At 46.0% G+C, this 13,710-nt stretch overlaps 2 protein-coding genes across 2 annotated transcripts; one reads left to right on the top strand and one right to left on the bottom strand.

Moving 5' to 3' along the window:
• Positions 1 to 5,452: 5,452 nt before the first annotated feature.
• H1-10 (H1.10 linker histone) lies at positions 5,453 to 7,199 on the top strand. Its single transcript, XM_081936390.1, has one exon. It carries the CDS (start codon positions 5,644 to 5,646, stop codon positions 6,313 to 6,315), a length of 672 nt encoding a protein of 223 aa, XP_081792516.1. The 5' UTR covers positions 5,453 to 5,643; the 3' UTR covers positions 6,316 to 7,199.
• A 1,817-nt stretch (positions 7,200 to 9,016) lies between these two features.
• LOC309383586 (histone H2A type 2-B-like) lies at positions 9,017 to 13,671 on the bottom strand. The gene is made up of 2 exons (XM_081936330.1): positions 13,640 to 13,671; positions 9,017 to 13,461 (listed from the first exon to the last, which is right to left on the bottom strand). The coding sequence occupies exon 2, from the start codon at positions 13,370 to 13,372 to the stop codon at positions 12,992 to 12,994; it is 381 nt and encodes a 126-aa protein (XP_081792456.1). The 5' UTR covers positions 13,373 to 13,461; positions 13,640 to 13,671; the 3' UTR covers positions 9,017 to 12,991.
• Between the last annotated feature and the right edge of the window lie 39 nt (positions 13,672 to 13,710).

Genomic DNA, 13,710 nt, shown 5'->3' with positions numbered 1-13,710 from the left:
CATCTGGAAATTCTTTACAGGTCACAGAACACCCTTTCCAAAGATATTATAGCTTCACATGTTTGTTAAACAATCAGTAGTAATTTGAATCTGTATGTATCTAATATCTCTGGGAAATAAGACTGTGTACATGAAGCTGAACTTCTATCTTATCAAGACAAGAATTTGTAATATTCTATCTGAATTTGCATTATGTGCAAAACTTGAGCCATACAGGATTAATATGTTTTCTATGTGAATACCCAAAAAATGTTTTCTATGTGTGTTGGATATATCAGCATATGCTTAGAAAGGGCTGGATGTCAACTTCTCATTGCTGAAAATTTAATTTGACACAGTGCAAACTTATTCTATAGTTGTCCTGTTTTGATGTAATACGTTATTATAAGATGATTTTAGGAAGAGTGTAGTGCTGAACATGTATACTCAAAACCTGGAATATATTAGTTTATGAAGAACTTTGGATTTTTTGAGCATGGGACTGGAGACTAAACCATACGATAAACAGTTGCAGGAACTGATATATCTAGTCTAACAAAGAGAAGGACCAGAGGTGACATGATAACGGTCTTCCAATATTGAGGGGCAGTTAGAAAAGAGAGGGTCAACTTATTCTCTAAAACACCTGAGGGCAGAACAAGAAGTAATGAGTGGAAGATCATTAAAGAGAGCTCCAACCTAGATTTAAGAGACATTTCCTTACTGTGCAGACAATCAGTGAAATGGCTTGCCTTGAGAAATTTTGGGTGCTCCATCACTGAAGGCTTTCAAGAAGAAATTGAGCATCCATTTGTGAATGGTATAGGCCCTGTTGCTTGAGTAAGGGCTTGGACTAGAACCGTGATAGTGAACCTATAGCATGCATGCCACAGGTGACACATAAATCTAGATCTGCCGGCACATGAGCCAGCTCCAGCACACATGTGCGCACCAACCAGCTGATTTTTGGCCTTCCAGAGGGCCGGGAGAGGCCATTTTCACCCTCCCCAGGCTTCAGGAACCCCTCCAGAGCCTGGGGAGGGTGAAAAGGGCCTCCCCTGGCCCTCCGGAAGCCAGAAACGGAACACTTCCAAACTTCCAGTTGGTCCATTGGGCCCATTTTTTGCTCTCCCCAGGCTACGGAGGCTTTCCTGAACCTGGGAAGGATGAAACACCCCCCCCCCTGCATACGGGGTAATCATGCGCACGTGTGTGGGGCACGTTGCATTGTGGGCATGGGCCATGCACGCGCTATCACACACACAAACACACCATTTTGGCATACGTTTACAAAATGGTTCACCATCACTGGACTAGAAGATCTCCAAGGTACTTTTCAACTGTTATCGTATTATTTATTCATTTTAAAATATACTTTTATAGAATTATATTTTTCCTACTGGTTATATTTGTTAATTTTATATAGTGGTCTAGATTCTATTGGTGTCTGTCTCTCTCTTGTAATGAAATAATAATGTAATAAAAGTACACCAAAGCTCAGTCAGCAATAAGGGAGAAAAGAATTATTAATTCAGAACAGACAATTCATGTTATGCAAATGCCCCAAATCTGTCCAAGTGGAATAGTTTCCAGAAGAGGTATCTAAAGAAAACCACAATGATGGTAAAATGAGGACGCATAAATGTCGAAGTAGACAAACAAATGTCAGCCTTACGTGCTTATGTCCTAACATCTGACACAAGCACATAAATCATAGCATTTATGTGATGAGTCACATATTTGCTCCCTCTCATGCCTTTCCTGGTTTTCAGTCCTCAAAAAGTTAGAAATTAAGACCAGTTGAAAAAGCAACAGCGCCAATCACAGGACATGCTGAAGGCATTTCCAAATCTCTGATTGGCTGCCATCTCCAAGTCATGTTTATTGCTTGCTGTCTGAAAAATAGCAATTCATGCAATGGAACTTGGCTGATGCTCTCCCAGCATGCATTTTACACAAAAATTGACAGGACTAGAGGAAGTACATCAAGCTCCACCCAAAAGATTGTTCTTATTCTGGTTACACCATAATTGACTCTGGGATGCTCACTGCAACCATCATAAATGTGAATCAGTTGTGAAACATCTGAATGTAAATCACATGACCATGGAGTTGCTGCAACAGTCCTAAGTTTGAAAAATGGTCCTAAGTCACTTTTTTCAGTGCTGTTGTAACTTTGAACAGTCACTAAAGTGAACTGTTGTAAATTAAGGACTATCTGTATTCTGATGTAGAACCTAATCTCTCAGTTCAGCTGGGGGAATGATTTACAAGTATTGTGGTTGTTACTGAGCAAGATATTAAATAAGATATTAAAATTTCTAAAGAATTTCTTAATACTACTAAAACATACAAACAAAATAGCTACTAGAAAATTGCTGAACACTGGATCAGTAAAACCAACAAGCTTTCAACTTCCTTTTAACAGGAAGTTAAGTACAGTGTATGCTGTAAACCGCTTAGAGAGGGTTGTAAAAGCACTGAAGCGGTATAGAAGTCTAAATGCTATTAAGGTTAAAACGAATGTGTTTAAACACATTGGGATTCTGGGAGTCTGCAAGCATCTGAGTGTGGAAAACTGATCTAATGGCTAAGTCAGATGCAGGTGAGAGGGAGAGAAATTGATTTCCTTGCAAAGTTTTGAGAGAAGCCATCTAAGTGTTTGTGGCAGCCAAAGACCACAGCAAGAAAAGCCCAGGATCTCAGCCCTTGGAAAAAGTTTCTAATCTTGGGATTGACCTCCCTAGAACCAAGCAGCTCTGACTCCTTTTGGTGTTTAAAATCAAATATGGAAGGCGCTTCTAACCAACTGCAAAAAAAAATCTGTTTTCTGGCCCCAATTCTTGCGTTTAAATCGTGAACAACCTTCTGGTTTCAATCCACCGGAATCCCAAGCCAACAGCTGCAGCGATGCTCGCCGAGTTCTTTTCTGCGCAAACTCCATTCTTAAATCCAAGCCCAGGTTGAACAGGCGAGAGGGATGGCGCAGTTGGCCCGCTGACTGTCCCCGATCATGAGGCTCCTCTCATCGCCCTGCTCCGCATTTGGCCTTTTAGCATTGTTAAGTGAGGGCAGAGCAAGGCGGGGTGCAGTGGTATATTAACCATTAAGCAGACTAAGCAGACTAAGCATGTGCTTAGGGTACCACAAAGTTGAGAAAGGGGAAAAAGACCAAGATTTGTACAGTATGTATAGTTGAGACCCATAGAAGTTTGAGAACACATCCAAGTCACAATGAGCCAAACATGAGACTTAAACGGGAGGCTTGAATAAGAATCAGCGTTTAATCTTTGATCAAAGTTTAAAGACATGATGGTCAGTTGTTCCCATCATACCCCAAGGATATGGTTTAGGTTTAGGTTTATTGGACTTATATGCCACCCTCCCCCCCAAAGGACTCAGGGCTGCGTACAACATAAGAACACATATTACAAAAGTTAAAAGAAAGATTACATAGAATATCCAAAAAACCCAATAGACATATGCAGGAAGAACTACTCTTCAGATAAAGTGTAGCTCCTTTTTATATAGTTAGAGACATCATAGAATAACATCCTGGCTTTACAGTACTCCTCACTAGCCTTATCAGCATTATCTCTTTCCTCTGTTGTCAGGATTGGTCATTTGGCCCCCTGCTGTGAAGGGCACAGATCAAAGGTGAGATACGTTCTTAGGCAGAAGGGGAACATATCAAAGATGTCAGTTTTACAGCTCTTTACAGCTCCATTCCGGGATAAATTCTATGCCCATAGAGTGCAGATTGATAAGAGTACAAAGGAGGGGGCACCAAGATTTGTCAATGCTTAGGGCAATGAGCCTTAATCCGCCACTGGCGGGGTGGCAATTTTTGGGGTGGCCCCAGTCCATGGGGATGCAGGCAGCAGCAGTAGGAGCAAGAATCCGTGGAGGGACGAACCTTCTCCCTCTTAGCAGCGACATTTCACTTTAATTCTGCTTCTCTCCACGGAGAGACGTTTTCCCTCCTTCCTCTCTTTCGCTCTGTTCTCCAGCTGCAGCGGCTTTAAAGCGAGCAACCAGCCCACCCACCGCCTCCTACGGGGATTTTTTCCCCCGCCCTCATTTCAAACCATCACACAAAAACACAAGCAAATATTCCCCGCGCCCGCCTTCCGCAGCCGGCTCCAAAATGCGGGGTTTGGAAGGCGGTTGCTAGGCAAGAGGAGGAGGAGGAATAAGAGGCGTCCTCTCCGAAATGTCGCCCTTCTTTTCCAAAATTCTGTTTTCTCTGAAACCGGGGAATGGAAGGTGTGTCTGGAAATCCGGCTCTCCTCCGCCATTAAGCGACGATGGCTCTCCCGCTTTCCCGCCGCCAATCTCCCCAGGCCGTCCGTGACTTAAAGGGGTGCTTCTCTTCCCTCCCTTCTTCAACCGAAAGGAGGGTGGGACGAGGAAGGGGTGACCCCCCCCCGTTGCGCTCCCTCGCGCCGCGCTCCTTTCCAAAGTTTTCGCGATTTGAAAAAAGCGAGCGGGCAAACGCGTTTAAACACGTGTGCCCACCTTGCTCCAAGTTCAAGCCTCGTCGCCGCCAGTAATTTAAAGGAGCTGCCGTCCTGCCACCCATCCCAATGCGTGCCGAATCCCAAAGTCAGCGCGAGAAATTTGCGCCCCTGTTGACCACCTTTTGGCTTCTCCCAATTCTGTCCGAAAGGTGGTGGCTCATCGCTATTTCACCAGGGTGTGTAAAAGGCAACTTTCTATCCCTCTGGCCGCAAAGGTTTTATACCGACAGCGTCCCTTTCTCTGCCACATCCTTTTGGGTTGGATTTTTTTTGAACTCTAGACCCAAAAAAACCCTCATTCACCAGGACTTGATGCGGGTAGGGATTCTACTCAGCTCCGCACTCGGGTTACGGCATGATGACCGCTGCCATTTGTGGCGGGCCAACTCCTGCCCTTTCTGAACCCCGCTGTATCTTGAGTCACGGCCCCTCCAGTTCGGGCGGGGACCCCCCTGAAAACTGCTCGCCGGCTCCGTGCTGCTGCAGCCGACCACGTGAGGGCGTCCAGTGTGTTAGTTACAACAAATTAACCCCGGGCTAGCGCTCCCCCCGAGGTTCGTCAGCGCCCCCCGACCGGACAGAGACCCGCGGGCCCCGCTTTCCTACCTGAGCCACGCGCTCCCCGGGAGCTGGGGCTCTTTCTAGGAGGCGCAGAGCCCTCCATATAGGGCGCCCCTATCCTCTGTCTTTCCCTAGTATAGGGTGCGCCTTTAAAATCGCCTCTGAAGAGCCTTTCCCGGGTCCGGAAAACTGTAGCAACCAGGCAGCTGGATCAGGTACCGTCGGGAGCAGCAGATGCCAAAGGCATCTCGTCCCTGCGGCCCCGGACGCGTGCAAGAGAGCTCGGCGAAGGGGCCACAAAAAGCACAATTCAGAGCTTGGCTTCTCGCTCCCTGTTGTTGTTCTCAACATGGTCCGCTCCTGACGCATATAAAGAGCGGTGACGAAGCCCGCCCAGGCAGATTGCTTTTCTCCGGCGGCGTTGAGCATAGCCGTGCTCGGTCGCTCTGATTGTTTCTCGTCTCCGCTGACCCGGGACCCCGCCACCGAGAGCAGCCCCGCAGGAAAACAAAACCTCCGAGGGTCAAGCCGAGCGTTCGTTCCCAACACTTTTGGGCTGAAAGCCAGCGCGTTTTTTTCCAGCATGTCTGTTGAACTGGAAGAAGCTGACCTGCCGCTGACCGAAGCAGAAGAGGCGCCTCTGGCTCCGGAAAAGAAAGGGGCGGCCAGGAAAGCCAAAGGTGGCGTGTCGGTGCTGTCCCCATCCAAGAAGAAGAAAAACAACAAGAAAAAGAACCAGCCCGGCAAGTACAGCCAGCTGGTGGTGGAATCCATCCGTAAACTGGGCGAGCGTAATGGCTCCTCGCTGGCCAAAATCTACAACGAAGCCAAGAAAGTGGCTTGGTTCGACCAGCAAAACGGGCGGACCTACCTCAAATACTCCATAAAGGCGCTGGTGCAAAACGACACTTTGCTCCAAGTGAAAGGCACCGGCGCCAACGGCTCCTTCAAGCTCAACAGGAAAAAGCTGGAGGGGGGAAGCGAAGGAGGCGCCGGAGGAGGCGGTGGCGGCGGCTCCCACGCCAAATCCCACAAGAAGGCGGTCGTCGCATCCACTTCGCGAAAGGTCGAGAAGAAGCCCGTCGCCAAGAGCAAAAAGCTGGAGAAGAAATCGCACAAGAAAGGCGCGGGCGGCGGGACCCCCAAGAAAGACAAGGTGAAAGCGAAGAAAGCCCCCAAGAAGAGCGTTCCTTCTCCCAGCGCCAAGAAGGTGAAAAAATCGGCGAAACCAAAGGCTCTCAAGAGCAGGAAATGAGACTGCCGGCCTCCGACGTGGAGGGAAGAAGATACCGGCCTCCGTTATCTTTCGCCCCGAGACGACACTTGACTTTTAGCTCACAAGCACAGAGCCATGTTTCCAGCTTTGATATTTTCGTTATTTTTTGTCTTTTTTGGCCCCATTTCTGCATCATTTCTTCCCTTGGAAGGGCGAGCCTGTGTAAAATAGCACTTCGCTTTTACCAGACCCCTGTCGAGATCATTGGGACATTTTGGATCGTTGGAAAGGGGTTTATTACCTTCAACCTCGCCCCCTTTTCTTTTTTTATTGGAATACGGTTGCCATTGGAAGCTTGCTTTTTCTGCTTTTGTGTTCTGCAAAAGTAACGTGATGTCGTTGTAAATACTTTCTTTCCTCCCCCCACCCACCCCCATATCTGGGCGAGGTTCGGTCCCTCTTCATCAGCCCCCAATTTTACTGCAGGGGAAGGGGGAGGGCCACCCTTGGTGGATTCCTAAAGTTTGAACTACCAGCAATCTCGGTCGCCCCCTCTTTAAAGGCTAGGATGCCATGGCAACAGCCTGTTGGATGCACGGGCGTCCGCCCAGTTCCTGGGCCTGAAGTGCTGGCGGCGCTTGCATGCGGGATTCGGGGGGCGGGGAAGGGGAGAGCGGTCGCATGGGACCAAGTGACCAGCAGAGCAGCTGATTTTTACCTCGGAGACTTGCGCAATCACTGCAGGTTTGAAATACGTATCTAGTCGCATCTGGGGGCGGGTGGGGGAGGGGAAAGTGCCGTTCACCTTCGCCTACAAGATTTTGTATCGTCCTTTTCAGGTTTCGTCTTCAAATGCCTTTTTTTAAATACAAGTTTTCCTCGTGTTTTTTGTTCTCAATAAATCGTTTTAAAACATTTTCTCACGTTCTGCTTCCTCGGTGTTTTTATATTCGGGATCCAAACGAGACAGACGGTTTTATTTTTTTGGGGGGGGGTGAAGGTGGGATACGGGGGGGGGCGTTGGAATCGTGAGATCCAGAAATCACTCGAGGAATTGGGGAGTGTCTCGAAGTGGATAGGATGGAGGGGCTCGGTAGAGATGTTTGCCACCCTCTCCCTATCAATGCAATTAACTGGGTGGGCGTGGCCGTTTGCGTCCCTTCTGCCTCGTCTAAGCTTTTGGCAAAGATGCGGCCCCCTTTCCGGTCTCCACCCCCACCCCACCCCCCCGGTTTTCCCATGCTAAATAACCTTAACATTCTGGGGTAGCATTGTTGGGCGCAGCTGAGCCGCCTGAGGCCGAAATAAAGGTAAAGCAGCCCTCCCGTTACTCCGAGGAGGATTAACCTCTTTTTCACGCCCACCCCGAAGGGGACGCACCCGGGCATTTTGCAAGGCCCCGCCCCCATTGGCGACTTTTCTATTCCTAGCCTTCGGAGACCGAGTCATCTGGCGTTCTTTTGCGCATGTGCAAGCGAGGATGCCGATTGGGCCCTGAAGAGGAGCGATCCCTGAGCCGGAAGTGGCGTCGGACCGAAGACTTCGGATTCGTCGGTTCTGGATGAGAGCGGGAGGGGGGAGAGAGTCAAGGCTTCTGGCTGTGGAAATTTTGCTCTCCCGTTTTCACTCACCGCGCTCTTTGGTCCCTCGTTGGGTTCGCTTATTTTGGAAAGGCTTTAGACTGAGGCAGGCAAACACTTTGTCATCCCATCCCCTTTTTAGGGCAATCTTAATGTATGCTGAAAAGATCCAAAGACCAAAATGAACAGAGACAATGAAAACAATGCAAAGAAACTGGGAAAGGCGGATTTATTGTGATAGTGTAACTAAAAGGTTTTCGTACCCAAGGGAGGTACAACTCAAAGAAACCCTCCTAGAGGACCGTTTTTAGACCATTGCTGGTCATAACTACTCCCCCTCCAATCCATCTGATCACTTTTTAGTGGGGTTTGTTGTCCGGGTGGTAGGAAAGGAAATTATGAATACTTTGTAGCAAAATTGACTCAAAATTTCTTTCCTTACCTGTCTCACATCTAAAGCCCCGTTTCTAATTCAGTACAAACCACAACTAAAGTGCCTAGGATAAGGCATGCCTTTCACATCTTAACAGATACTGGTAACGGACATGCAATTCAGTGGCTTGCAACTCAGTGTCTCTTAAAGCATTTGATGAATCTACGGGGTGGGGATCTGGATATATAAAATTCAAAACTCTAATCTCAAAATTGATAAAAAAAACAGACTGCACCTTTATAATACCAAGACTATTAGAAAAGTGGGCTAGGCATTAGATCATTGTGGATGTGCTGGCCAAGACCCAGGACATTACATATCATCTTTGGGCAAAGCAGCAGTTTCCTAGAAAAGGATGGCTTTTACTTCCTGCCTTCATTCTGTAAAACTGGGGATAAATGCTCAGTGTGAAGCAAGAAAACAAAGGATCAAGAAAACAATGCGCTGCTGCAAACAGCTACTCAGGTCTTCCCAATTATCCTTGCTACAATGCCCTGTATTGAAATGCCACACCTGCTTTAAGAAATGAGTAGGTAACTAGTTTAATCAAGGTGATTATCTTTGCGGGAAGGGTTGATGTGGAATTATACTATTTCCCTTTCTCAATAAGCTGCTTATTTCATTTATGGCTACATTTGTATTATTCATTAAAACCTTTTCTGTCTTCAAAATTACATCATTGCATAGCTAACACTTGGGATTCAGGATTGGCACAAAGGTTATAAAGTCCTGTTATTTTGGGGCTCTGGGGAGAAAGATAGAAAGCATCACAAAGAGGAAAGGGGACAAATGACACCATTGCGTAATTCGCACAATACCCTGATACGTATTTGGGGGGTGGGGGTGGCAGCAAACAAGAGTCAGAAAGAAGTTACCCAAGAAAGAGTTGCCTATTGCTCTTTAGGGTTTACACTTAGTAAGATGAAAGCACTCATATTCCCACCACCCATTCTGTTTACAGTAGATCTTACTTTCATTCAACTGGCAGAGAAAAGCATTCGCCACCCTACTTAAGGACAATAGACTACCTTGGATGGGCACACAAAATCACATATGATTAACCCCCATTTTGTTCCCATCATTTCCACTCAGTCCTTCTCCATTATTTTACCAAAGGGAAGAACCAGTTTGGAATCTGAAAAGTACTTATCCTAACAACAAACTACTTTCAACCACTACAACTAGAGGGACATACCGGTAGTAGAAAAAAAAATCAACATTGACCCATCAGTAGAGGTGGCTCATGTAAGCATGGAAGCTGCTACAATCTTTATTCTGATAATGGTAAATTGTAAAAACGAGACTAAGCTTTTATATCTAAATCGTAGAAGGGCATTATTATAACTGATTATAAAGGTCCTGAGAAATATTGTTGATTTACAATAAAAATATTAATATAGCTTGTTTTGGGGATATGCCATTGATAATTATATCACACAGAGGAAGACAGATCATGGAAATAGTTGTACACCTACAGAAACATAATAAGAGACTCAACATCACACCCAGTCTAAGTAAATCAAGGACTCAAAAGTCAATCAAGCAATCAAGGGCTTTTTTTAAAGCAAGAAAAAACCAAAAGAGAGAGGTAAGAATAAATTTCTACCATATCCAAGATGCTCTACAGCAGTTTTAAGTCTCATATAGCAGCAGTAGATAAAGCTAAGTGTAAATAGCATCTATGGAGAAGAAAACCACCCTACTTTATCTACTTGCAAACTAAAGCAGTTAAATAAAGTGATACAAAAAATTTACATGCCAACACACAATTAAGCTTCGATTTTTCAAATAACTGAAAACAAATTTTCCAGCTAATATGTTGGTATAGTGGTCTGTTCCTGACTGCAAAAAGTGTTATGGCATCATAACACAAACTCTCATATTTGTATCACATCACACAAATATGTAAGAGGCAGCATTTATGATTGCATCTTTTGTCATTCCCCTCCCCCCACACAAATGATAAAGAGCTTAGGAAATGAAGGGGCTCACTCCAAACAAGACATTCCTTTCTCCCAACAATATTTCTAACCATTTCTCTTTCCACAAGAATTCCAAGCAGATAAATCAATGACATTGTTGAGAGACAATTTTGATGTGTACTCAAGACTGAATCAGTTTAATATTTGTTTTGCACTTTCCAGTTTCACAACTTTTGCATTTTCTAATACAAAGCAATAGTTGACATAACACAAAATACTGGTTTTGAAAGTAATTTTTAAAAGACAGAAAACACAAATAACGGAACCCTTGTTTTCCAGTTCTCAGCCATTCTTTGCATTTCAAGGATTCCTTCCCTTCTATGATGCAATCAGTGTTCATTCTCACAGAAAGGAAGAGCTGCCTGGCCCTGTGTCAGAAAAATTAGATAGCTATTTAAATCCAAGAGGTCTTTTCTCCCCCTGGGTCTGTAATGTAACAGGCAAGACAGACAGACATAGATGGCTAAAGGTTATTTTTTAAGTATCACTAATGAGACTGTATAGTCACCAGCAACTGACTGAACAAACCACATTCCTTATTCTGTTATTAAAGCATCTCAGCCTCCACTGGTCTAGATATCCTTAGTTGAATCCAGAGCAAGACAATAGTTCATCCACAGATTTACATCCCACATGATGATTCGAACACATGCTACTTAATTGCACATACACAGCTGACCATATACATGATTACAGAATCTACTTGCTCAATATCCTAGACTGCTGCATGCACATGGCTCTATAAACTTTTCATCTAAGCAAGCAAGTTTTGGCTCTGTATCACAGCTACTAGGCATTACAGGACAGGCTAGGCCAACCTCCATGCTCATACGTTATCCAAACACCTATTTAGCAAACCACCAACACTAACTAGATATTTTACTTTTGTATAAATTATTATTTTTCCTAAAAACCCAACCTCCAAACATTAAGCTACTGAGGATTACAGTTAGATGGATGCCATACTTGCACTTGATTTTAAGCATTAGAAGCAAAATTCCAAACAACAACAAAAAAAAAACCACTGTGTATAGAATAAAGTGCAAACTAGGGTACAAATACTAGACTTCAATCATTACAAGTGACATTACAAGAGAATTGATAATGGAAGGAGGAAAGACAATAAAACTGCTTCCTGTTTCAAGAAAACAATAAACATATATCATTGAAGCTGAAAACCACAAAAGCAGTCACACTGAAATACTTTCATTTTAGTTCCAGTGACATCAAATGGACAAAAATAGACCTATATGCAAAGATTCTTGCTTAGGATGAGTTTCCAGATAAACTGAAAGCTGGAACTGTTAAGCACATTCAGATCTGAATATATCACATCAAATTTAGAGATAAACAGCATCTCCCATTCTTTTCTCTCTTATTTGAAAGAGAAAAATCTTCCGTATGGGGTGGCACTCCTATTCCACTTTTGCCTCTGGAACATATCAGGTGTTACAAGAGCTGCTTGATGGGAAGACTATAAAGGAAAGATGTGTACATATCCTAGGAATTCATAGAAAGTCTTTGCCTCTCAGTTAAGATTATTTACTCATTAAGATTTTGTTGCAACACACAAACCAAAACTCAACAAAGAAACAGGAATGGAGTGCCGGTACAACTACACAATAGCTCATCATAAAGCAAACACAAGGGAAACATTAACATGTGAAGCTATTCCTTTCTCAGAAAAAAAAAAGTTATTTTCACATTTAGAAGTTCCAGACCGCTTCCTTCCCTCCCACATTTTCAATTCATAAATTCATGATCACATTTAATGGGGATGTGCAACAACATCAGAGAGATCGATCCATCACCCTCACTGGGACCCGCAGAGTTTTAAGAGATTAGGTTGAGTGTTGGTGCAATGCAATGGCCAACCCTTCCTTCCTTCTGTATACTCTCACCTTTTAGGTACAGGAGGAGATATAAAATCAGCATTGTCACATAGTGAGGCCTACCATCTAAGCAGTTTCTTGCCTTCCCAATGTTGGCCTGTGCTGCTTTCATGACTTTCCCATCTTCATGACTTCCTTTTTTTCCCCGTTTTCCAAGGATAAGAATGCAAAGACCACTGTAGTGTCAAAAAAAAATCCCTAATCCTTCTCCCCCCACTCCTCTTCTCCAGAAGAATCAAAGCGATTTAAGGGAGCAAAATAAAAGGGTGGAAACTACTGCTACCCCTCCCCAAAATCGCTGCTGCTATAGAACATACAGCTCCCAAGGTAATAAATGTTAGGCTCAATCCTCGCAGAGAAAAGGGGCGGAAGGGGAAAAATCTATTTGGAGGGCACTAGATGGCAGCCAGGCCCAAAGCACGTGCCCTTTTCGGGGACACGAAAAAAATGACGACCGCTCTTTCCCACGTTCAAGTCTCCGGGATTCAAAAGGAGCAGGGGAGACTCAGCGCTGGGCGAGGAAGCGCACACGAGGATACCAGCGGTCGTAGCACCAGCAGCACCGAGACGTGGGGCGGGGAGAGAGGGAGGCAAAGAGGGCCAGGATCAGATTAGCAAAAAAAACGGCGAGCGGGGACAGCTCAGCGCCGGCTGCACCAGGACAGACGATGCGGTAAAGAAATCATCTGCCGGGTACTGGGCTGCACCAAGTGACGCGGAAGGAAGGAAAGACGGAGAAAATGCCCGGTGACCGCTGCACCAGATCCTGTGGGTGGGGCGCAAGGAAATGAAACGGGCGAGCGCTTTCCTTTAGCCAGGCAACCGGCTTCATTTCTTGGAGCTCTGGGTCTTCTTGGGCAGCAGCACGGCCTGGATGTTGGGCAGAACCCCACCCTGGGCGATCGTCACCCCGCCCAGCAGCTTGTTGAGCTCCTCGTCGTTGCGAATGGCCAGCTGCAGGTGCCGGGGGATGATCCTGGTTTTTTTGTTGTCCCGCGCAGCGTTGCCGGCCAGTTCCAGGATCTCCGCCGAGAGATATTCGAGCACGGCCGCTAAATAAACAGGCGCTCCGGCGCCCACACGCTCCGCGTAGTTGCCCTTCCGCAGCAGCCGATGCACTCGCCCGACGGGGAACTGGAGCCCGGCTCGAGAGGAGCGAGACTTGGCTTTGGCTCGGGCTTTACCTCCGGATTTACCTCGACCTGACATAACGAAGCGAGGCTGGGCGCTCGGGGAGAGCTAAGGCGCCGAGACCCCGGTTGCAAATCAGGCAGGCAGGCAGGAAGGAACGGCCTCGTCTGGATAAACGGGAGAGAAATAACACCCGCGTAAGCAAAGCGGCGGCGGGGAGGGGGCGACTAGGAGAGCGGCAGGACGCTGACGCCGCGCATTCCACACTCCTCCTCCCCCACCTCAACCCGATCTAATGACCCGATCCAGTAGCTCTCCTTGGGATTCCCACCCCCCTCCCCTTACCGTTGGTTAGCCACGGGGCCCCCCGAATAGCCGCAGCTGCAATGACAACAAGCGCGAGAAGCTGAAGGATA

Source organism: Natrix helvetica (genome assembly GCF_964273705.1).
Source record: "Natrix helvetica genome assembly, chromosome: 1".
NCBI lineage: Eukaryota > Metazoa > Chordata > Lepidosauria > Squamata > Natricidae > Natrix > Natrix helvetica.
This window is presented reverse-complemented; position numbering and strand designations above follow the sequence as displayed.